General features: G+C 48.0%; 3 protein-coding genes across 4 annotated transcripts in view; 2 read left to right on the plus strand and 1 right to left on the minus strand.

The window, feature by feature from the left end:
* Positions 1–1,189: 1,189 nt before the first annotated feature.
* Positions 1,190–3,310, plus strand: LOC117484586 (protein PET117 homolog, mitochondrial). Of its 2 annotated transcripts, XM_034133019.1 has the most exons (3): positions 1,190–1,361; positions 2,861–2,962; positions 3,007–3,310. In XM_034133019.1, exons 1-3 carry the CDS (start codon positions 1,266–1,268, stop codon positions 3,034–3,036), a joined length of 228 nt encoding a protein of 75 aa, XP_033988910.1. In that variant the 5' UTR covers positions 1,190–1,265; the 3' UTR covers positions 3,037–3,310. The 2 variants fall into 2 exon arrangements, with proteins under 2 accessions (XP_033988910.1, XP_033988909.1); XM_034133018.1 differs by having other exon boundaries at positions 2,861–3,088.
* On the plus strand, positions 3,031–15,060 carry kat14 (lysine acetyltransferase 14). The gene is given in 14 exon segments (XM_034133017.1): positions 3,031–3,089; positions 7,621–7,798; positions 7,800–7,849; positions 8,330–8,451; positions 8,686–8,807; positions 8,936–9,108; positions 11,081–11,232; positions 11,234–11,525; positions 11,986–12,461; positions 12,463–12,561; positions 12,643–12,776; positions 13,424–13,599; positions 13,750–13,940; positions 14,281–15,060. Coding segments are annotated over 13 exon segments (2,334 nt in total). The 5' UTR covers positions 3,031–3,089; positions 7,621–7,625; the 3' UTR covers positions 14,455–15,060.
* A 496-nt stretch (positions 15,061–15,556) lies between these two features.
* Positions 15,557–24,856, minus strand: part of dzank1 (double zinc ribbon and ankyrin repeat domains 1) — a 28,883-nt gene continuing 19,583 nt past the window's right edge. Inside the window, exons 19-21 of the mRNA XM_034133020.1 lie at positions 24,686–24,813; positions 23,962–24,036; positions 15,557–16,768 (exon numbers count right to left, since the gene is read on the minus strand). Of these exons, the coding sequence (XP_033988911.1) occupies positions 16,588–16,768; positions 23,962–24,036; positions 24,686–24,813 (384 nt within the window). The 3' untranslated portion in view covers positions 15,557–16,587. The remainder of the gene's footprint in view (positions 16,769–23,961; positions 24,037–24,685; positions 24,814–24,856) is intronic.

Raw genomic sequence — 24,856 nt, forward strand, 5'->3', positions numbered from 1 at the left:
TTTCTATGATAACCACCATATTCAATGTAAATACTGCTATTTTTCTTACTATATTTTACAATATCTTTTAATGTTATTATAGTTTTCTTCAAATAGTTTTCTATCTGTGTTTTTAATCTTTGTTTTACTTTATGTCTGCACCACGACGTGTCGACTCACCTGGAGATAAACCTGATTCTGATTCAAATGGAGAAATTGTTCACAATCCAAACTATGAATACATCATTCTGATTACATCCATTAACACAGTGTACGGATATTGTCTTGAATCCTCGTAATAAATACATTAATAAATGTTTTTGTTTAATAAAAAAAAGAAATCTCTGTGTAACCACGGGTAGAAACAGCAGAAGAAGAAGGAGAGTAGATCTAAGAAGCAAAAATGCGTGGGGATAGGCGTATACATCCCAGAATTAAAAATATCAATCTCAAAACGAGTGTTAAATAACTTATCAGTTTTTACAGCAGAAATACTCGCAGCAGTTATTGGGCTACAGGTTGAAGAAGTCAGACCTGATAGGGTGGTGATATGCACAGACTCACTCTCTGCTTTGGAAAGCATACAGTCCACAATAACTGTTAGAGAAGATTTCATTATTGAACTTAACCATTGCTGACTGAGACTTCAGAGGAGGGGAATAGATGTGCAGTATAGTATATAAATAGCAATACCAGTTTCACTTGGAAAAGGAGAAGGAAAAGCAATAATTAAGAAGAAGGTATGGAAATATGTCAGAAAAGGTGGGAGGAAGATCAGAAAGGGAGGAGATAGCACAAGGTACAGAAATCAGTCATCACAAAGACACAGAAAGGAACAGACGGGAGGAGATCACCATCACTAGACTCAGACTGGATCATACAGGATTAAACGGCACTATGTTCAGAATGGGGTCAGTTTTAGAAAGTGCATTTGAAGGATGCAGCAGGGGATGTGGAGTGAAAGAAAATGTGGAACACATCATATTACATTACAACATTTACAAAACCGAGAGGGAAAAAAACAATAAGAGCTATCAGGAAGGCCATTTTTAAGTGTTTGAGTGAAACAGGATTGATTAGAAGAATTTAAAAATAACGCAAACACCGTGGTATACTTCTACAAGTGGTGATAGGGTGATATGGTGATGATACACACTCTTGTACAGTAGGTGGCGGTATGCACCTTAAAGCTGTTTGCAATCCGCCAATAACCAAGAGAAGAAGAAGAAGAGTGAGCCAGATAGCAGCAGGCTAACGTGAAGCTAAGCTAACGTGAAGCTACCGTGATGTCTACAGTCTCTAAAGTGGTTCTGGGAGTTTCTGTGGGTCTGACTCTGAGCACCGTGGCTGCTGTTCACCTGAACCAGACCTGGGACCGAGAGGTAAACCGGGCCGAACCAGTATAACAACCGGGCCGAGCAGGGCTAACAACAAAGCTAACCGTTAGCGTAGCTGTTAGCTTAGCAGTTAGCAGAGACGTGAGGTCACATTGATGGAACGGAGTGTTAAATCATCACAGCTAACTGCAGCTAACTGTAGCTAGGTGCAGCTAACTGTAGCTAACTGTAGATACACCAGTAAATAACCTCTTATTGGTCCCACAGAGGAAACCAGTTACATTAGTGTGTGTTAGTCTGTGTTATAGTGTGTTAGTCTGTGTTGTAGTGTGTTAGTCTGTGTTATAGTGTGATTGTGTTGTGTGTTAGTCTGTGTTGTGTGAGTGTGTTAGTCTGTGTTGTAGTGTGTTAGTCTGTGTTGTTGTGTGATTGTGTTGTTGTGTGTGTCAGTCTGTGTTGTTGTGTGATTGTATTGTTGTAGTGTGTTAGTCTGTGTTGTTGTGTGATTGTGTTGTGTGTGTCAGTCTGTGTTGTTGTGTGTTAGTGTGTGTTGTTGTGTACATGTTGTAGAGTCTTACTGCTGCTGAAGGACCTGTGGTCTCTCTGTGAGACACACACAGACAGACACACACAGATGCACACAGACACACACACACAGACGCACACAGACACACACAGACACACACACACAGACACACACAGACACACACAGACACACACAGACACACACAGCTAACTGAAGCTACACTACTACTCATTATTAATAAGATAAGAAGTACTTTATTGATCCCAATTTGGGAACTGTTTGCGTTGCAGCATAAAAAGGTATTGTACAATAGAGAAATTAAAAGACTAGCAACAAACAATCCAAAATGTAAACATCTCAAATAGAGAAAAAAAAGGATTAAAAAAAGTAGAAAATATACATGTTGAAATGAACACCAAGCGCTAGGACATCTGATCCGGGACAGATACTAAAGTCCAGGCAAGAATCTAATTTGTGCATTTTCTTTTCTCATGGTTCATCGATCAGAGGGTTTCTGAAAGCAGAAGCCTTTCCTCCTGCACCTGTCCCAACACACACCAACACACTGCCTCCAACAAACACCAACACACTGCCTCCAACACACACCAACACACACCAACACACACCAACACACTGCCTTCAAAACACACCAACACACTGCCTCCAACACACACCAACACACACCAACACACTGCCTTCAAAACACACCAACACACACCAACACACACCAACACACTGCCTTCAAAACACACCAACACACTGCCTCCAACACACACCAACACACACCAACACACTGCCTTCAAAACACACCAACACACTGCCTCCAACACACACCAACACACTGCCTCCAACACACACCAACACACTGTGTGCACAGAAATGACTTTTCCCCGGACCTTTATTAACACAATTTATTCTATTTTTGTCTTATATGTTTTATGATTGCGGCCGCTTCAAGATGTTCTAAATGACAGATCTGTGTCTCACAGAGCTTCTGTTTGTGTGTCTCCTCCTGCAGCGCCTCCACGAGGGAGTCGTCCGGGATCTGGAGCGCCAAGACAGGAGGAAGGACAACCTGAGACTGCTGGAGGAGCAGAGGAGTCTGACTGCACAGCTGCAGGAGGAGCAGAGGAGGAGCAGAGGAGTCTGACTGGACAGCTGCAGGAGGAGCAGAGGAGGAGCAGAGGAGTCTGACTGCACAGCTGCAGGAGGAGCAGAGGAGGAGCAGAGGAGGAGCACTGAGACAGGTGACTGGATGTTAGATACAGGCTGTTGAACCTGCAGTCTCAGGTGCAATCATCTTTAATTACTGAACTCATATGCACTTCATCATTTTTGTATGCACTTTATAACGTTTAACGCAGGGCTCTCCAACACGTCGACCGTGAGCTACCGGTAGCTCGCCGCTCGATTATCGATTATAGCGTAGTAAGGTTGCTTCTTGGACGGCTGGACAATAACGTTTTTTTAGTTTAGAATGTTTTGGTCGGTGCCGCAGAGATCAAGGAACAGACGTGACAGCGACACACGGAGCAGTCTGCTTTCTCCACCAACACCAGTCCAGAACCAACAGCAGAAGGACCCGCTCTGAATCAGACCCTGTGGCCGCGGCTCAGAGACACACAGGGAGGGATTTGTGTTTTTTGAAAAACACTTGTCATGTTTTTGGTGGATTTAATCAAGTCTTGGATTGCAGAGTATGAATGTCCTCTTGCTATTTTCAGTTGATAAATACTTGTGTAAAGTTTGTGAAGGCAGGAGGAAAGCTTCCGCGATCACCCTCTCCTCTCCGTTCCTCCAAACCCCGCCCCCTCCCTGAAGATAATGAGGCTGATAGTGACCTGATAGAAACTTTATTATTCACTTAATCACTGATTGAGATATAATGAAGCTAACTTAATCTCATACATTCATGGGATTTATGTAACAGTAAGACAGAGAATGTAAGTGTGCACCCACGTGCAGTATTTTAGTGTGTATATGCTGTTGTGAATACTCCTGTTGTCTGCTGTGTTCAGACTCAAGTCCTGTGTGTGATGCCACATGCAGGACCTTCAGTGTCCTCTCTTTAACAGAAGACCAGAAGCTGCAGCTAGACTGCAGAAGCAGCTGTTTTTGAGGATGGAACAATTTCACACACAGATAGGGAGGCTAGACATATACACTGGATTTATTATGGTTTATAATTTCATGTCAAGACGAAGAAGAAAAAGATGGCTGAACTGTTCAGTGTCAATCCTGTGGAGACGGAAGTTATAAATCTCCAAAATCATGTTCAGCTTAAGTCTCAGCAAAACTCAGAACATTTCTGCCTTGTAGACCCAGAAAACTCTAAGAACATTCTGGAGCCTTGTAGACCCAGAAAACTCTAAGAACATTCTGGAGCCTTGTAGACCCAGAAAACTCTAAGAACATTCTGGAGCCTTGTAGACCCAGAAAACTCTAAGAACATTCTGGAGCCTTGTAGACCCAGAAAACTCTAAGAACATTCTGGAGCCTTGTAGACCCAGAAAACTCAGAACATTCTGGAGCCTTGTAGACCCAGAAAACTCTCAGAACATTCTGGAGCCTTGTAGACCCAGAAAACTCTCAGAACATTCTGGAGCCTTGTAGACCCAGAAAACTCTAAGAACATTCTGGAGCCTTGTAGACCCAGAAAACTCTAAGAACATTCTGGAGCCTTGTAGACCCAGAAAACTCTAAGAACATTCTGGAGCCTTGTAGACCCAGAAAACTCAGAACATTCTGGTGCCTTGAAGACCCAGAAGACTCTCAGAACATTCTGGAGCCTTGTAGACCCTGAAAACTCTAAGAACATTCTGGAGCCTTGTAGACCCAGAAAACTCAGAACATTCTGGAGCCTTTTAGACCCAGAAGACTCAGAACATTCTGGAGCCTTGTAGACCCAGAAGACTCTCAGAACATTCTGGAGCCTTGTAGACCCAGAAGACTCTAAGAACATTCTGGAGCCTTGTAGACCCAGAAAACTCTAAGAACATTCTGGAGCTTTGTAGACCCAGAAAACTCTAAGAACATTCTGGAGCCTTGTAGACCCAGAACACTCTAAGAACATTCTGGAGCCTTGTAGACCCTGAAAACTCTAAGAACATTCTGGAGCCTTGTAGACCCTGAAAACTCTAAGAACATTCTGGAGCCTTGTAGACCCTGAAAACTCTAAGAACATTCTGGAGCCTTGTAGACCCTGAAAACTCTAAGAACATTCTGGAGCCTTGTAGACCCAGAACACTCTCAGAACATTCTGGAGCCTTGTAGACCCAGAACACTCTCAGAACATTCTGGAGCCTTGTAGACCCAGAACACTCTCAGAACATTCACCAAGCAGCACTGAACATGTCTGCTTTATTTGGCTCTACTTTGTGAAGCAGCTTTTTCTGACATGAATGAGATCTAAAAACAGAACAAGACTGAGTGATGAACATTCAACTGACTCTATTAGAGTGAACCTAAGTGGGTCCAGCAGACCCCTCTGTGGTGGACTCCATGCAGGGCCAGTCCTCTCACTGACTCTATTAGAGTGAACCTAAGTGGGTCCAGCAGACCCCTCTGTGGTGGACTCCATGCAGGGCCAGTCCTCTCACTGACTCTATTAGAGTGAACCTAAGTGGGTCCAGCAGACCCCTCTGTGGTGGACTCCATGCAGGGCCAGTCCTCTCACTGACTCGATTAGAGTGAACCTAAGTGGGTCCAGCAGACCCCTCTATGGTGGACTCCATGCAGGGCCAGTCCTCTCACTGACTCTATTAGAGTGAACCTAAGTGGGTCCAGCAGACCCCTCTGTGGTGGACTCCATGCAGGGCCAGTCCTCTCACTGACTGTGAAAAAGAGTGAGATGCTCGTCAGGTGGTGATTAAGGTGAAGTACTCACTCTGTGGGCCGTGATAATAATATGTGAGAAATTGTCGTTTTCTTGGACCTTGATGTGAAGTTAAGATTTTTGAGAAGCTTTAGGTATTGCAATTTCACACGTGTACAAAAGTATAGCTTAATTCAACTGATGAGTGCTATGTGAATGAGCGATGTGATGCAAGTAGCTCTCAGATGAAGAAAGGTTGGAGACCCCGGTTTAACGCAATTGTTCTTAACTATTGTTTATTTTATTTGTTCAACACGTCAGAAAAAGACACATCACATCAATCATGCGGCTTTCACACCAGCGCTTTTCCCTTTCTAGCTCCTAGCGAGAGCTTTTCTGGTTCAGCTCCGGTTTCCCTTTTCAGCTCCCGCTCTGTTCACACCGCCCAGAGCTGCCGCTGCTGCGTCATGACGTCACAGTTTACGTCGCTGATTTTCTCCCCAACGGAGCTCACCTCACAACAACAACGGGGGACTGCGTCGGGTCGATGATCGTGTTGCTTTTAATCATACGAAGCCAGATTAAATTAAATAACGACTTCTCCAACCTTATACTTTTCTCCAGAGTGCCGTGGTTCATTGTTTATTAATGTGTTTCATTTAGCGACCGCTGCAGTGCTGCTGCTCTTCAACGGGAGTTTATTCTCCCGTTAGCTCCGGGTTAGCTCACACGGCTCTAAAGTATTCACTGTCTGACTGTCACACAAGCAGCTGATACATATCCCCAGTTCCCCTTAAGTGAATGTGTGTCAGTCTGAATTGACGCTGTTTGGCATCACAACGCTGTTATGAAAGTTTCTCTGGTATAACATGGGTGATGTTAGCATAGCAACCGAAGCTAAACTGACTACTTGCTAAGCCGTTTTCTACAGGCACTTTTTACCGGCGTATTTTTCATTATGATTCTACTTGTGATAGTCGGACATGACAACCTGTGCAGCCCATGTATTGATTCCATCCGATAGCTGCTATAATAACAAACGTCTGCCTGCTCTCCACAATGATCAATAACAGCGAACGGATGGTCAAAGTAAGGTACAAATAAACAGAATCACACGAAGCCTGGTTAGTGTTGCCTGACTTTATAAAGTGTGGTTTTTTATAAGTGTGTGGTTGCCTTCTAGTCACTTTGCTCAGCGCTACTGCTTGTAGGCAGGCATGACGAGACTCTTCAGTCGACCCATGTTCAGGGGAGGTGGGTTTAGTTTCCTGCACGCCTCGACGTAAGAAAGACGTAAGCGACGCCGCCTCTTAGCTCCGAAGCTCTTGCCTCTAGACCGACAATTTTTTGGAGCTGGAAGTGAACCGGATTCTGGAGCTAAGAGGCGGCGCCGCTGCGGTGTGAACAGGAAAAAACGGTACTTTTCAGCTCCAGCTCCGAGCCGAAGCTGGAGCTGAAAAAGCGCCGGTATGAAAGGGGCATCAGAGTTCATTAACTGAATTCAAACTGAGGGCATTATGAACAAAAAACAGAAGGTCATAAAAAACCCACAGAAGGTCGATCAAGAGTTTAGATATTTAGAAATCTGTGAAATTGTTGTGCTTTTTACCTTTGCAACATTTATTAGTTTTTTAGTATCATGTCATTTAGAAAAACCATAAATACTGGAGTGATTCTGAAGAAGAGACGTGTTCCTAATTCAGTGTTTTAGTTTTCAGAATTTGATATAATCAGACGTTAAGAGCAGCAGGTTTCGCTCACTGAACCAGTACTGGAGAACAGGAACAGAAAAGATGTTCTCATGTTTATCTGAGTTACAGAAGGAGCTTTTATTTCAATCTAAATATAATCTGTGGTGTAAGAAATGATGGCAAAGGCTAAATGGACTTCTTCACTTTTGGTGGGCTTCCTATTCTACCTGTCAGCCCCACACTAACCGTTTGACTTCCTGTTTACCTGCTCAGGTGTGATGGACAGCAGCAGCGAGCTGCTGGGCGGGGGGGAGGATGAGGGTCTGGAGGAGGGGGAGGTGGAGGGGGAGACGCTGCTTATCGTGGAGTCGGAGGACCAGGGATCTGTTGACCTGTCACATGACCAGAGCGGAGACTCGTTAACCAGCGAGCTGGAGGAGGGGGGGGGGCTGCGAGGAGACGAGCTTCCACTGCGACCGCTGCCACAAGTGGATCCCCGCAGGTGAGGAGATGGACAGTTCAGTAATGTCACTGATGGTCGAGTGGTGGGGGTTCTTATTGACACAGTTTTGTTTAAAGGTCTCCTACCGTTTTTAGAGATGTGGGTACGGAGGAAAAGAGAGAGGGGTTTATTTCCTGACACTTTGAGAGTCTCCTGACACACCGGGGACACACCGGGGACACATGGTGATGTAGAGAAGACATCACTATGAGAGTCTCCTGACACACCGGGGACACATAGTGATGTAGAGAAGACATCACTTTGTGAGTCTCCTGACACACCGGGGACACATGGTGATGTAGAGAAGACATCACTATGAGAGTCTCCTGACACACCGGGGACACATGGTGATGTAGAGAAGACATCACTATGAGAGTCTCCTGACACACCGGGGACACATAGTGATGTAGTAAATACATCAGAAAGTGCATTTTGCATGATAGCCTTGTTAATGACGTTAATTCATGTTTCTGTGAGCAGCCCAGCTGAGGGGGGAGCAGCCGAGCTACCTGAAGGGAGATAACTTCTTTAAGTTTGTCTGCAGCGACTGTTCTGAGGACGGGAAGGAGAGCTTCGAGAGGATGAGGCTCACCTGGCAGCAGGTAACATCGTCTCTGTGGACACACTCTGTTCCCCTCCAAGTCAAAACACTGACTCTGGATCAGCAGCTAATCCCTCCTAAACCGTGAAATAGAGAATATGCTCAGGCTGTGCAATTATTCTATCATACTCCACACTATAACATATTCTACAGTTATTGTTGAAGTTTGAAAACGTTGCATTACTTCAGGAACCTGGTTTTCAAGATGGTGTTTATAAAGTGTTTTCTTCTTCAGGTGGTGATGCTGGCGATGTACAACCTGTCTCTGGAGGGAACCGGCCGGCAGGGATACTTCAGGTGGAAAGAGGACATCTGCGCCTTCATCGGACGACACTGGAACTTCCTGTTGGGAACAAGGTCACTGAGATTCCTATTATTCCTATTACTCTCTGCAGGAAGAAGACCTCGACCTGGTGGAGCACGGTGGCCGGATGCTAACGGCTAACGGCTAACGGCTAACAGCTAACTTTGTTGTTTCTCTGCAGGAAGAAGACCTCGACCTGGTGGAGCACGGTGGCCGGCTGCCTGTCGGTCGGCAGTCCCACCTTCTTCCGGTCCGGAGCGCAGGAGTTCGGAGAGCCCGGCTGGTGGAAGCTGGTCCAGAACAGACCACCAACTCTGAGGCCAGACACTGAAAAATCCACCACCAAGGCCAAAGGTATGGTCCATCTGCACTGAACCAGGGTTCCAGTAAAACCCTGACTAATACTTTTCATGTAACCTTGGATTATACTATCATTGAGCAAACCTCTTTGACCCAGAGAGAAGAGGTAATGCCATCCTAAAACAATAAAAGCCAATGTTGTGTTTAGGGAAAATACTTTTCACAAATCAAACAATTCTACGGCCTCGATACGACAACAGGTCGCCGGACTCTAGACCGGACAGATAGTCTCTGTACTGTCTACTTAAAACAGGGTTCTAGACTCATGAGGCCTTGAATCAATCAAATGTGTTAGAAAACTCTCCCTGGTCCCCGTCTTGAGCTTCAATCTCAGGATCCATGTATCTGTGATCCTCTCCAGAATGGAAGTAGTCATCACATACAGAGCATCAACTAGTTCCTGAACAGTGTCCTTCACATGCTGATATCCAAGAGAGGGAGTTACACAGTCACAAGATGGAGGGATACCGGTTCTTCATACATCCTGTCATGAACCAAATACTCAGTTTTATCTAAAAATGTTGGCTTTTTTCTAGAAATCTCAAAATTCTGACTTTTTCTCAAAATTCTGACTTTTTCTCAAAATTCTGACTTTTTCTCAAAATTCTGACTTTTTCTCAAAATTCCGACTTTTTCTCAAAAATCTAAAAATTATGACTTTTTCTCAAAAATCTGAAAATTATGACTTTTTCTCAAAAATCTAAAAAATTATGACTTTCTCAAAAATCTGAAAATTATGACTTTTTCTCAAAATCTCAACATTATGACTTTTTCTCAAAAATCTGACTTTTTTTCTCAAAAATCTGACACTTTTTTCTCAAAAATCTGACTTTTCCTCAAAATCTGAACATTCGGACTTTTTCTGAATACTTAAAAATGTTAATAATCACTGGTCCCCGGCTTGAGCTTCAATCTCAGGATCCATGTATTTGTGATCCTCTCCAGAATGGAAGTAGTCATCACATACAGAGCATTAACTAGTTCCTGAACAGTGTCCTTCACATGCTGATATCCAAGAGAGGGAGTTGGATGGAGGGATACCGGTTCTTCATACATCCTGTCATGAACCAAATACTGAGTTTTATCTAACAAAGTTGGCTTTTTTCAAGAAATCTCAAAATTCTGACTTTTTCTCAAAATTCTGACTTTTTCTCAAAATTCTGACTTTTTCTCAAAATTCTGACTTTTTCTCAAAATTCTGACTTTTTCTCAAAAATCAGAAAATTATGACTTTTTCTCAAAAATCAAAAAATTATGACTTTTTCTCAAAAATCTGAAAATTATGACTTTTTCTCAAAAATCTAAAAATTATGACTTTCTCAAAAATCTGAAAATTATGACTTTTTCTCAAAATCTCAACATTATGACTTTTTTTCTCAAAAATCTGACTTTTTTTCTCAAAAATCTGACTTTTCCTCAAAATCTGAACATTCAGACTTTTTCTGAATACTTCAAAATGTTAATAATCCCTGGTCCCCGGCTTGAGCTTCAATCTCAGGATCCATGTATCTGTGATCCTCTCCAGAATGGAAGGAGTCATCACATACAGAGCATCAACTAGTTCCTGAACAGTGTCCTTCACATGCTGATATCCAAGAGAGGGAGTTACACAGTCACAAGATGGAGGAATAGAAAGCAGTATTCAATGTTTACTTCAGATTAGCTCCACGTCAGAAATGAGCATGCTTGTCATATGTCTATCTCCATAGAGGCTGAATCATCATGTTAATCACATAGCTATCATATGCCTCAAACAGTCCTGATGCTCTTCTAGGTAATCACACATCCTGTCATGTTCACAGCTACAGTTGGGATACCTTTGTTAGCATGTTACTCTCATGTTGGAAGAGGACATTCAGTGTTTTCCCAACATGATGATTGATGAAAGCAGTACATTTGTCAGATTTCCCCGAACACATCAGGTGTTTTAAAGTCTGTAACTGACTCTGAGCTGTCTGACCTGCAGCCTCGAAGCCCGTCATGGAACCCATCATCACGGTGGAGGGTCTGAGGAAGCGAGGGGCCAGGAACCCGGTGGAGAACGCCATCCAGCTGAAGGAGAAGCGCTGCCGGACGCAGGAGGCCAAAGACATACGGCGGGCTCAGAAGGAGGCGTCGGGCGGAGGGGGGGGGGTACACCGACCGCAGCACCTCCTCCACGCCCGTCAAACTGGGCGGAGGCCGGGGGGGGAACGCCGGGCGCCGACCGGACCTGGTCCTGGAGAAAGGAGAGGTGATTGATTTCTCCTCCCTCAGCTCGTCGGACCGGACCCCCCTCACCAGCCCCTCGCCCTCACCCTCCCCAGATTTCTCCGCCCCGGGGACGCCGGCCTCGCACTCAGCGACACCCAGCCTGCTGTCGGAGGCCGACCTGATCCCCGACGCCATGCCCCCGCAGGCCCTGTTCCACGGTGAGTTCAGATCCTCCAGGTGTGAGTAGTTCATATGATACAATAACACTTTGTCTTCAGATCAAGTCTGAAATATTTCCTGCATCACAGCAGCTCCGTGTGCAACATCAACAAGGACAGATGTTAAGACACGATACAAGGTTACACGATTACAAGGGAACAGTTTAACTTCAAATCATGTGACTGAAAGAACAACATGTTCAAGACCCGATCAGATCTGGGATTAAACTCTGTTTGAGGATTGACTGGTGCACAAAGGAGAGCTTCAGTCTGACTTTATGAAACCCTGGGACCCTGTATATCCGATATGATATTTATATTCACTGTTCAGGACGTGTTGGGGTCAGAGGTGATGTTGTCTGGCAGCCTCACTGTGTTGTTCCGTCTGCTGGTTCAGTTTCTCACAGGATTGACCTTCAACCTTTGAACATGTAGTAAACATCCAAGTTGTCCTCTGCAGACGATGAGGAGATGGAGACGGAGGGGATGATCGACCCGGGGATGGAGTACCTCCCTCCTCCTCGCGCCAGCCTCGTCGCCCGGAAGAAGCTCCGTCCGGCAGCGCCCCACATCAAACGTGAAGCCGAGAGCGAGGACGACGAAGGACACGACGAAGAGTTTGAAGGGCCGGTGGGACGCAGGGAGGGGCCGTCGCTCTCTGCCGGGGGCTGTGTTGGCGCCGGAGGCCCCGAGAGGAGGAGGATAAATCACCCTGAGAAAGCAGAGGAAGAAACCCAGACCCCCTGCTTCTCCCCCCTCAGTCTGTACGAGGAGAGGATGCTGCTCCGCCGGCTGGCCTCCTGCCCGCTAGCGTTAGCCGTCACTCCGCAGGCCAAACGCCTCCATAGGAAGCTGCTGGTGCGCCAGGCCAAGAGGCAGCGAGGGCTCCCCCTGCTGGACGTCGACCGGGCGGTCAGCGCCACCCTCAGCCTGGTGGGGGGGGATCTACGGCGCCACGGGGACCCTGATGCGAGGGGGACTCCTGGGGAAATACTGCACCAACAGCCAGGAGTCGCGGATCCTTGATCGCTTCCAGGTACCTCCAACCTTCATCCTGGTCTTATTCAGTGGCATTTCCTTGTCAACCCTTGTAGACTATAAATGTGTTTGTGTGCAGACCAACCTCTCCAGCAGAAGAGGCCTTCAGCAGACCCCGGTGTCATTCTGCCATCGTCTGACGGGAGCAGAAGGCAGCTCGGACCTGAGCATCAAGAGTCCGTACACCGCCCGCATCCTGAAACCCTACATCAGGTAAAGAGTCGGTAGTGAGTCCTGATGATTTCCATCAGGTAGAAAACGTCCGCATCACTTTTTTCATGTAAAAAGGCTATAGACTTTGTGTTGTTTAGAGAGTTTGAGTATCTTTTGATTTGAAGGGGGTCCCGATGAAAGACCACCGACCAGTGTCCGGTAGAGATTATAGCCCGAGTCTTTCTGTGGTGCAGGACCTAGAGTCCTGAGACTTTTCAGGGGGAGGAGAGTCTGTAGACCCTTTGTCGTGAAGGGTCCTAAAACCTTTGGGCAGGTAGATGGGGCAGGAGAAGACTTGACATGGGGTGGAGACTAGAGTCCCTAGACTCAGAGCTTTTGTCAGGTAGAGACTAGAGACTCCAGTCCTGAGACCTGCTGTCAGGCAGAAAGTCTAACCCCAACCCTCTTGATGGTAAGGGGGTCCCGATGAAAAATGAATTTGTCGGGTCGAGACTTTAGTCCTGAGACCTTTCAGGGCTTCAGGTAGTCTGGAGGTGTTGATGGTAAGGGGGTGCCGATAAAAGATACATTTTTCTAAAGTCTTCAGAACTTTCAGGTTTTTTTGTTACTTCCACGCATCGATGCTCTCTCATTAGTTGTAGTAATGTAGGTGTTTCTATAGTAGCACTTCTCTGTTTGTTTTTCAGGAGGGATTATGAGAGTCGTCCGGTGAAGCTGAGGTTGTTGGAAGAGATCAGAGCTTACCCCCACAGAAAGAACCCCAACTGGGTCCCTGAACCCAACGCTCCCATCGACTACTGCTACGTCCGCCCCAACCACATCCCCTCGGTGAACGCCATGTGCAACGAAAGCTACTGGCCAGGTACACAAAGTCCTACAAACCTAAAACCCCCCTACCATGAATCTGTCTCTTCTTACCAACAACCCCCCTACCACGAATCTGTCTCTTCTTACCAACAACCCCCCTACCACGAATCTGTCCAAACCCACCGTGTCTCTGGCTCTCTTCCAGGTGTGGACCTGTCCGAGTGCCTGCAGTACCCGGACTTCAGCGTGGTCGTCCTGTATAAGAAAGTGGTGATCGCCTTTGGTTTCATGGTGCCGGATGTGAAGTACAACGAGGCCTACATCTCCTTCCTGTTGGTCCATCCGGAGTGGAGGAGGGCCGGCATCGCCACCTTCATGATCTACCATCTGATCCAGGTGAGCTCAGACAGTCATTTGAAGGAAAGTACCAATATGGAAGCCAGTGTTTCCGTGAGCAGGTATTTACCGGACTTTGACCGTAAATATCAGTAGAAGTCAATTTAAATCTTTACGGGCATAGTTTCTGGTCAAAGTAATTTAAAATGTACCCTGAGACAGATGTAGGGCGATTAAACATCGGGAAATGATTGTAATGTCCATACCAATCCCACAGAATATGAGTGTGACAGCAGCGGTCGCTTCATAGAGCATATCTTCAGAGGAAAATATGGCTTTTTAATATGAAGGACGATCCCACTATGCTCTGATCAGGGATCTGTTGTCCTGTGTTTTTCAGACGTGCATGGGGAAAGACGTGACGCTGCACGTGTCGGCCAGTAACGCCGCCATGCTGCTCTACCAGAAGTTTGGTTTCAAAGCGGAGGAGTACATCCTGGACTTCTACGATAAGTATTACCCAGTGGACAGCATCGAGTGCCGCCACGCCTTCTTCCTGAGACTCAGGCGCTGATCTTCACCTGCAGGAGTCCAACCGGTCCAGAGGAGACGGAGATCTTCCTCTTATAATGGACATCCACCCGGCTGCAGCACAGTGCCTGGCTCAAAGGACGCAGGGCAGAAACAGTTACACCAACGCCTGATGGAGCGCGGGAAACTGGGACAATGTTGGATGAATTTATCAGAAAGTTGGAAATCTCCCGCTCCGATTTAGCTCCATTTGTTTGGATTGTATTCGTGTTAGACTGTCAGTAGTTCCAGTGGTGGTTTGTTTCAGACATTTCCAATAACTCCAGAGCGTTATAAAGTCCAAATGCAACTAACCAAATATTCTGCTTCAGTACAGATTGTTAAACATCTTCACAGACGGGTTGTGTTCATTAAATAAAAGACAGATATTCAAAGCTTCATTCAAAAAACACTGAGAGACTTGGAGTCGGTACAGCCTGTAAATAAACACCTCTCTACTTTCTTTGGAGCCATGATGACGAGTCAAACTGTGTTTCTGTGACTGTTGGTGCTTTCAGAAGAAATTCTGATGAACAATAATTCAGAAAACCTCACTGTGTTTTTTTTGTAAGATCGGAACAATAAATATATCTGGCCTTAAATATCATCATGAATCCGTCAGTTTCATTTTGTTCCGTTTCCCAGTAAACCTGTATTTCCTGAGTGAGCTGGGCTCGCCTCCCCCCAGCGGTGTGAGGAACTACTGTATGGAAGGTATTTCCTGAGTGAGCTGGGCTCGCCTCCCCCCAGCGGTGTGAGGAACTACTGTATGGAAGGTATTTCCTGAGTGAGCTGGGCTCGCCTCCCCCCAGCGGTGTGAGGAACTACTGTATGGAAGCTATTTCCTGAGTGAGCTGGGCTCGCCTCCCCCCCAGCGGTGTGAGGAACTACTGTATGGAAGCTATTTCCTGAGTGAGCTGGGCTCGCCTCCCCCCAGCGGTGTGAGGAACTACTGTATGGAAGGTATTTCCTGAGTGAGCTGGGCTCGCCTCCCCCCAGCGGTGTGAGGAACTACTGTATGGAAGCTATTTCCTGAGTGAGCTGGGCTCGCCTCCCCCCAGCGGTGTGAGGAACTACTGTATGGAAGGTATGAAACGTATCCAGTGCTTCTTTAAAACAAGCTTTATTTCAGACGTGGACACATCTTACATCTGTCTCTGGGACGAGGCACAGGGTGGAAGAGTTTCATGCTGAAGATGTCGCTGTAGAAACGAGACATTTAAAGACACTTCACAACTTTTCTGACATTTAACAGATAGACACATTCTAGAAGATATCAAGAAATCTGCATTATGAAAATGATCTCAAACTACAGCCAGTAAACCAGAGAACTATCACTGTCAAATCTATCTTGCAGTAAGTCCACATCCGGCTGCTTCAGACAGACTCAGGATCAGTCTGTGGTTCAGGAGACGTCCAGGTTCAGTCTGTGGTTCAGGAGACGTCCAGGTTCAGTCTGTGGTTCTGGAGACGTCCAGGTTCAGTCTGTGGTTCAGGAGACGTCCAGGTTCAGTCTGTGGTTCAGGAGACGTCCAGGTTCAGTCTGTGGTTCAGAAGACGTCCAGGTTCAGTCTGTGGTTTGGTCTGTGGTTCAGGAGACGTCCAGGTTCAGTCTGTGGTTCTGGAGACGTCCAGGTTCAGTCTGTGGTTCAGGAGACGTCCAGGTTCAGTCTGTGGTTCAGGAGACGTCCAGGTTCAGTCTGTGGTTCAGAAGACGTCCAGGTTCAGTCTGTGGTTTGGTCTGTGGTTCAGGAGACGTCCAGGTTCAGTCTGTGGTTCAGGAGACGTCCAGGTTCAGTCTGTGGTTCAGGAGACGTCCAGGTTCAGTCTGTGGTTCAGGAGACGTCCAGGTTCAGTCTGTGGTTCAGGAGACGTCCAGGTTCAGTCTGTGGTTCAGGAGACGTCCAGGTTCAGTCTGTGGTTCAGGAGACGTCCAGGTTCAGTCTGTGGTTCAGGAGACGTCCAGGTTCAGTCTGTGGTTTGGTCTGTGGTTCAGGAGACGTCCAGGTTCAGTCTATGGTTCAGGAGACGTCCAGGTTCAGTCTGTGGTTCAGGAGACGTCCAGGTTCAGTCTATGGTTCAGGAGACGTCCAGGTTCAGTCTGTGGTTCAGGAGACGTCCAGGTTCAGTCTGTGGTTCAGGAGACGTCCAGGTTCAGTCTGTGGTTCAGGAGACGTCCAGGCTCGGTCAGTTGTCTCAGCAGCTGGTCTCCGGTCTGAGCTGTGATCAGGGACACGGTCTCTCTGCAGCCGGATCTCAGCGCCGCGTCGTACGCCGTCTGACCACCGGAGCTCCTGCGCCCAACGCTCGCCTTACAGCTGGAACAGCAGATAGAAGACATACGTCTGAGAAAAACATTCCAACCTTTCAAAACAAACCATTTCAGATGAACTCAAGTGTCTCTTCGTAGTTACATTTTCTTAGCGTAATAATAATAATTGCAATCAACCATGATAGTGTTGTTGCTCATAGAGTCCTGATGTATGTTAGAAATGTACAGTAGGGTCTCCATGGAAACTGCTGGATGCTAACCTGCAGATGTTGGGACATTTACACAAGATGAAGAAAGAATGAATTATAGCCCGTGGAGACAACTGTTGAGGGGTTATCGAGGATGCTGAATCTATTTCTGACATTTGAACCAGGAAGAGGCCATTTCTGTTCTCTGTTGGCTGACTGGTTATTATGGGGAGATTTAGGAGAGACTGGATCATTTGGACAGATTGCTTATATCAGTTAACTCTTAAAGATCAGAGCAGCTTCCTGCCGAGGTGCAGTCCCTTAGTGTGTCAGTGTGTGTGTGCAGGTGTGTGTGTGTCAGTGTGTGTGTGCAGGTGTGTGTGTGTCAGTGTGTGTGTGCAGGTGTGTGTGTCAGTGTGTGTGTGCAGGTGTGTGTGTCAGTGTGTGTGCAGGTGTGTGTGTCAGTGTGTGTGTGTGCAGGTGTGTGTGTCTGTGTGTGCAGGTGTGGGTGTCAGTGTGTGTGTGTGTGTAGGTGTGTGTGTGCAGGTGTGTGTGTCAATGTGTGTGTGTACAGGTGTGTGTGTGTCAGTGTGTGTGTGTGTCAGTGTGTGTGTGCAGGTGTCAGTGTGTGTGTGCAGGTGTGTGTGTGTCAGTGTGTGTGTGCAGGTGTGTGTGTGTCAGTGTGTGTGTGCAGGTGTGTGTGTGTGCAGGTGTGTGTGTGCAGGTGTCAGTGTGTGTGTGTCAGTGTGTGTGTGTGTGTGTGTGTCAGTGTGTGTGTGTCAGTGTGTGTGTGTGTGTGTGCAGGTCTGTGTGTGTGGGTGTCAGTGTGTGTGTCAGTGTGTGTGTGCAGGTGTGTGTGTCAGTGTGTGTGTGTCAGTGTGTGTGTGTGTGTGTGTGTGTCTGTGTGTGCAGGTCTGTGTGTGTGGGTGTCAGTGTGTGTGTCAGTGTGTGTGTGTCAGTGTGTGTGTGCAGGTGTGTGTGTCAATGTGTGTGTGCAGGTGTGTGTGTGTGTCAGTGTGTGTGTGCAGGTGTGTGTGTCAGTGTGTGTGTGCAGGTGTGTGTCAGTGTGTGTGTGCAGGTGTGTGTGTCAGTGTGTGTGTGTCAGTGTGTGTGCAGGTGTCAGTGTGTGTGTGCAGGTGTCAGTGTGTGTGTCAGTGTGTGTGTGTGCAGGTGTGTGTGTCGGTGTGTGTCAGTGTGTGTGCAAGTGTGTGTGTGTGTGTCAGTGTGTGTGTCAGTGTGTGTGTGTGCAGGTGTGTGTGTCAGTGTGTGTGTGTCTGTGTGTGCAGGTCTGTGTGTGTGGGTGTCAGTGTGTGTGTCAGTGTGTGTGTGCAGGTGTGTGTGTCAATGTGTGTGTGTCAGTGTGTGTGTGCAGGTGTGTGTGTGTGTGTCAGTGTGTGTGTGCAGGTGTGTGTGTCAGTGTGTGTGTGCAGGTGTGTGTCAGTGTGTGTGTGCAGGTGTGTGTGTCAGTGTGTGTGTGTCAGTGTGTGTGCAGGTGTGTGTGTGCAGGTGTCAGTGTGTGTGTGCAGGTGTCAGTGTGTGTGTCAGTGTGTGTGTGTGCAGGTGTGTGTGTCGGTGTGTGTCAGTGTGTGTGCAAGTGTGTGTGTGTGTGTCAGTGTGTGTGTGCAGGTGTGTGTCGGTGTGTGTCAGTGTGTGTGTGTCAGTGTGTGTGTGTCAGTGTGTGTGTGCAGGTGTGTGTGTTCAGTGTGTGTGTGGTCAGTGTGTGTGTGCAGGTGTGTGTGTGTGTGTCATGTGTGTGTGCAGGTGTGTGTGTCAGTGTGTGTGTGCAGGTGTGTGTCAGTGTGTGTGTGCAGGTGTGTGTGTCAGTGTGTGTGCAGTGTGTGTGTCAGTGTGTGTGCAGGTGTGTGTGTGCAGGTGTCAGTGTGTGTGTGCAGGTGTCAGTGTGTGTGTCAGTGTGTGTGTGTGCAGGTGTGTGTGTCGGTGTGTGTCAGTGTGTGTGCAAGTGTGTGTGTGTGTGTCAGTGTGTGTGTGCAGGTGTGTGTCGGTGTGTGTCAGTGTGTGTGTGTCAGTGTGTGTGTGTCAGTGTGTGTGTGCAGGTGTGTGTGTCAGTGTGTGTGTGTGTCAGTGTGTGTGTGCAGGTGTGTGTGTGTCAGTGTGTGTGCAGGTGTGTGTGTGTCAGTGTGTGTGTGTGCAGGTGTGTGTGTCAGTGTGTGTGTGTCAGTGTGTGTGTGCAGGTGTGTGTGTCAGTGTGTGTGTGCAGGTGTGTGTGCAGGTGTGTGTGCAGGTGTGTGTGTCAGTGTGTGTGTGTGTCGGTGTGTGTCAGTGTGTGTGCAGGTGTGTGTGTGCAGGTGTGTGTGTCAGTGTGTGTGTGTCAGTGTGTGTGTGTGTCAGTGTCAGTGTGTGTGTGCAGGTGTGTGTGTGCAGGTGTGTGTGTGCAGGTGTGTGTGTCAGTGTGTGTGTGCAGATGTGTGTGTCAGTGTGTGTGTGCAGGTGTGTGTGTCAGTGTGTGTGTGCAGGTGTGTCAGTGTGTGTGTGTGTGTCAGTGTGTGTGTGCAGGTGTGTGTGTCAGTGTGTGTGTGTCAGTGTGTGTGTGCAAGTGTGTGTGTGCAGATGTGTGTGTCAGTGTGTGTGTGCAGGTGTGTGTGTGCAGGTGTGTGTGTCAGTGTGTGTGTGCAGATGTGTGTGTGCAGGTGTGTGTGTGCAGGTGTGTGTGTGCAGGTGTGTGTGTGCAGGTGTGTGTGTGCAGGTGTGTGTGTGTGCAGGTGTGTGTCAGTGTGTGTGTGTCAGTGTGTGTGTGCATGTGTGTGTGTCAGTGTGTGTCAGTGTGTGTCAGTGTGTGTGTGCAGGTGTGTGTGTGCAGGTGTGTGTGTGCAGGTGTGTGTGTGCAAGTGTGTGTGTCAGTGTGTGTGTGCAGGTGTGTGTGTGTGCAGGTGTGTGCAGGTGTGTGTGTGCAGGTGTGTGTGTGCAGGTGTGTGTGTGCAGGTGTGTGTGTCAGTGTGTGTGTGCAGGTGTGTGTGTGTGCAGGTGTGTGTCAGTGTGTGTGTGTCAGTGTGTGTGTGCAGGTGTGTGTGTGTGTGCAGGTGTGTGTGTGTGTCAGTGTGTGTCAGTGTGTGTGTGCAGGTGTGCAGGTGTGTGTGTGCAGGTGTGTGTGTGCAAGTGTGTGTGTCAGTGTGTGTGCAGGTGTGTGCAGGTGTGTGTGTGCAGGTGTGTGTGCAGGTGTGTGTGTGCAAGTGTGTGTGTCAGTGTGTGTGTGCAGGTGTGTGTGTGCAGGTGTGTGCAGGTGTGTGTGTGCAGGTGTGCATGCAGGTGTGTGCGTGCAGGTGTGTGTGTGCAGGTGTGTGTGTGCAGGTGTGTGTGTCAGTGTGTGTGTGTCAGTGTGTGTGTGTCAGTGTGTGTGTGTGTGTGTCTGTGTGTGCAGGTCTGTGTGTGTGGGTGTCAGTGTGTGTGTCAGTGTGTGTGTCAGTGTGTGTGTGTCAGTGTGTGTGTGTGTGTGTGTGTCTGTGTGTGCAGGTCTGTGTGTGTGTGTGTCAGTGTGTGTGTGTCAGTGTGTGTGTGCAGGTGTGTGTGTCAATGTGTGTGTGCAGGTGTGTGTGTGTGTGTCAGTGTGTGTGTGCAGGTGTGTGTGTCGGTGTGTGTCAGTGTGTGTGCAAGTGTGTGTGTGTGTGTCAGTGTGTGTGTGTGTCTGTGTGTCGGTGTGTGTCAGTGAGTGTGTGTGCAGGTGTGTGTGTGTGCAGGTGTGTGTGTCAGTGTGTGTGTGTCAGTGTGTGTGTGCAGGTGTGTGTGTGTCAGTGTGTGTGCAGGTGTGTGTGTGTCAGTGTGTGTGCAGGTGTGTGTGTCAGTGTGTGTGTGCAGGTGTGTGTGTGTCAGTGTGTGTGTGCAGGTGTGTGTGTGTCAGTGTGTGTGCAGGTGTGTGTGTGTCAGTGTGTGTGCAGGTGTGTGTGTCAGTGTGTGTGTGTCAGTGTGTGTGTGCAGGTGTGTGTGTCAGTGTGTGTGTGCATGTGTGTGTGCAGGTGTGTGTGCAGGTGTGTGTGTCAGTGTGTGTGTGCATGTGTGTGTGCAGGTGTGTGTGCAGGTATTCACATCTGTTGTGATAACAGCAGTGTATATCCCGCCGCAGCCACTCGCCGACAACAACACGGCACTCGATCAGCTGTTTGGGTTTATTGATAAAACCGAGACGTCACGGCCAGATGCGGCGTTCGTTGTGGCCGGAGATTTCAACACCGCCAACATGAAGAAGGTTTTGCCAAAATATTACCAACACATCAACTTCCCGACGCGCGGGGGAAACATACTGGACCATGTTTATTCCCCTTTCCGGAATGGATATAAGGCTCTCCCTCGCCCTCCCTTCGGCAAATCAGACCATATCTCACTACTGCTGCTGCCTGCTTACAAGCAGAAACTTAAAAGGGACAGACCGATAACAAGGACAGTACAGCGATGGAGCGAGGAGTCAGATTCAGCACTGCAGGATTGCTTTGCATCTACGGATTGGAGTGTGTTTGAGGACAATAACATCAACACACACACGGACACTGTCATCTGCTACATTGGGAAATGCATCGATGACGTGGTACCGAAGGTTTCTGTACGGACATTCCCAAATCAAAAGCCCTGGGTAAACGGTGAGGTGCGCGGCAAACTGAAAGCGCGCACTCTCGCGCACACAGCGGGAGATTTGGAGGAGTTCAGGAAGTCTAGGTATGATCTCCGGAGAGCAATAAAAAATGCAAAGAGACAGTACAAAGAGAAGGTGGAATCTGACTTCAAAGGCTGTAACACTAGGAATATGTGGGCGGGACTAAGGACAATGACTGACTACAAAGGAGCAGCGGGGGGTGCTGCGGGAGTGTCTGCGTGCGCATCTCTCCCAGATGAGCTAAACAGTTTTTTTGCACGCTTTGAGAGCAGCCAGGCTGTGGAGGTACAGAGGGACCAGGAGCTACACTGCCCTTTTGTTTTAAATAGGGCAGATGTGTGTAAATCCTTTAAAAGGGTTAACCCACACAAGGCTCCTGGACCTGATGGCATCCCTGGCCGTGTTCTCAGGGTGTGTGCAGTTCAGCTGGCAGAGGTGTTCACAGACATCTTCAACAGGTCCCTGCTGCAGTCTGTAGTCCCCACATGTCTTAAACACTCCACCATCATTCCTGTCCCCAAAAAGACAATCATCACCTGCCCCAACGACTACCGCCCAGTAGCACTCACCTCCATCATAATGAAGTGCTTTGAGCGGTTAGTCAAATTATTCATCACCTCCTCCCTCCCTGAATCTCTGGACCCCCTGCAGTTTGCCTACAGAGCAAACAGGTCCACAGACGACGCCATAGCCCTCACCCTCCACACTGCCCTCTCACACCTGGACCCGAAGAACAGGAACACATATGTGAGAATGCTGTTCATTGACTACAGTTCAGCATTCAACACCATTGTGCCCTCCAAGCTGGCCATCAAGCTCAGAGACCTCGGGCTCAACAGCGCCCTCTGTGACTGGATCCTGAACTTCCTGACGGGCAGACCCCAGGCAGTGCGGGTGGGAAACATCACATCCTCCACCCTGATTCTCAACACCGGTGCCCCTCAAGGCTGCGTGCTCAGCCTTCTCCTCTACTCCCTGTTCACCCACGACTGCGTGGCCACACACAGCTCCAACACCATCGTGAAGTTTGCTGATGACACGACCGTCATCGGCCAGATCACAGACGATGACGAGACGGCGTACAGAGAGGAGGTCGAAAACCTGACATCTTGGTGCCAGGAGAACAACCTCCATCTCAACATCAGCAAAACAAAGGAGCTGATTGTGGATTACAGGAAGCAGCAGGGAGAGGGACACGCCCCCATCGCCATCAATGGGACTACGGTGGAGAGAGTCAAAAGCTTCAGGTTCCTTGGGGTCCACATCACTGAGGACCTGACATGGTCTCTTCACACCACCACCATCACCAAGAAAGCTCGACAGCGGCTCTTCTTCCTCCGCAGGTTGAGGAGGTTCAAAATGGATTCCAGGATACTCTGCAACTTCTACAGGTGCACGATAGAGAGTATCCTCACTGGCAGCATGACGGCCTGGTACGGCAGCTGCACCGACCTCGATCGTAAGGCTTTACAGAGGGTGGTGAAAACTGCACAGCACATCACCAGGACGGAGCTGCCATCCATGGAGGACCTTTACTCCCAGCGGCTCAGGAAGAAATCACTACGGATTATCAAAGACCCCCATCACCCCAGCCACAAACTGTTCTTTCTGTTGCCGTCTGGCAGACGTTACCGCAGCATCCGGGCAAGGACAAGAAGATTCGGAGACAGTTTCTTCCCGCGGGCAGTGAGACTGTTAAACAATTGAACTGTTGAAACAACATCAAACATTCAACTGCTACTCAGTAGTATGTATCTAATACCTAATATATATATATCATTCCAATAACTTGTATATAGACTCATACTGCACTATTCCACATCATAACTTTATTTCATTTTTATAACTATTATTATTTTTGTATTGCTCTTGCTCTTATTGTTATTATGTTATGTTATTATGTTGCATTGTTGGAGAAGCCTGTGACATAAGATTTTCAACTGCATAATTACTCTGTAGCTATGTCAGATTGACAATAAAGAACCTTGAGGTGTGTGTGTCAGTGTGTGTGCAGGTGTGTGTCAGTGTGTGTGCAGGTGTGTGTGTGCAGGTGTGTGCGTGCAGGTGTGTGCGTGCAGGTGTGCAGGTGTGCGTGTGCAGGTGTGTGTGTGCAGGTGTGTGTGTGCAGGTGTGTGCGTGCAGGTGTGTGCGTGCAGGTGTGTGCGTGCAGGTGTGTGTGTGCAGGTGTGTGCAGGTGTGTGTGTGCAGGTGTGCGTGCAGGTGTGTGTGTGCAGGTGTGTGCAGGTGTGTGCGTGCAGGTGTGTGCGTGCAGGTGTGCGCGTGCAGGTGTGCGTGTGCAGGTGTGTGTGTGCAGGTGTGTGTGTGCAGGTGTGTGTGTGCAGGTGTGTGTGTGCAGGTGTGTGTGTGCAGGTGTGCGTGTGCAGGTGTGTGTGTGCAGGTGTGTGTGTGCAGGTGTGTGTGTGCAGGTGTGTGTGTGCAGGTGTGTGTTACCTGAGCAGGACTCTCGCAGACTGCAGGCCTTCAGGTCCCAGAGCTGCAGCTTCATGCAGAGCCGTGGTCCTCTTCCTGAGGAGGTTAGAAAGTGCACCTGTTGTATTTTCTCATGCTCATTGTTTCTCTGTCCGTATTGGTCACATGTGTTCGCACCATAGACTGTATATATAAAGGTTCGCACTAAGTGATTACAACAACTCCTAGAAGATCAAGAGACGGGCCTAGTTTCTGGTCAAAGTAATGAGGCGCTGCTCGGTGTTGAAGGCAGAGCAGAAGAGAAACTACCGACTCCACCTCACGTGATGCAAAGGCTTTAGTGACTGAGGCGAGGCAGAGGTGGTGCTTCAGAAATACATTCAGATGTCTTTCTTTCTCAATTCTTAATATCTGGAAGTGGAGAAGATCAATGAGGAAGGCAGAGACTCAACTGAATTATCATTGTGTTTGCACTAACTGGTTAAAACAAATCGAGTTGTTTTTCCATCAATCATCCGTCACTGAGGAGAGACGTTTATTTGTGAAGATCACAGACTTTCTTTGCATTGACTTGATTTTGAACGCCCGTTCCCCTTGAACTCACTTTTTAAATGAAATATCAGCCGTTCCTTTAGTGTAGTGGCTTTTATTGAGTCTCTTTCCATTGACTGTATATCAAATTAACTTTGTGATATATATATATGTGTGTGTGTGTGTGTGTGTCTGTTTCTGGTTCCTCTCTTACGGTCCGGACTGCTGGTCCACGTCGGCGCCTCTTTGCACCAAAACAGGAAGTACGTCATGGTGACCGTTCACCACGGCAACCGTCAGCGCGTGCCGGCCGTCGCCGTGGCAGCAGGAAGGATCCGCCCCCTGCAGGAGAAATAGACCAATCAGAGTGAAGTTTATCAGCAGA

The sequence above is a fragment of the Trematomus bernacchii genome, unplaced genomic scaffold (assembly GCF_902827165.1).
Source record: "Trematomus bernacchii unplaced genomic scaffold, fTreBer1.1, whole genome shotgun sequence".
Taxonomy (NCBI): Eukaryota; Metazoa; Chordata; class Actinopteri; order Perciformes; family Nototheniidae; genus Trematomus; species Trematomus bernacchii.

Bases quoted from the DNA above. Each gene is read 5' to 3' on its own strand.
- LOC117484586 (XM_034133019.1), top strand. From the start codon at position 1,266: ATGTCTACAGTCTCTAAAGTGGTTCTGGGAGTTTCTGTGGGTCTGACT. The intron at 1,362-2,860 runs GTAAACCGGGCC...CTCCTCCTGCAG, and splicing joins ACCAGACCTGGGACCGAGAG to CGCCTCCACGAGGGAGTCGT. The intron at 2,963-3,006 runs GAGGAGCAGAGG...GGACAGCTGCAG, and splicing joins GTCTGACTGCACAGCTGCAG to GAGGAGCAGAGGAGGAGCAG.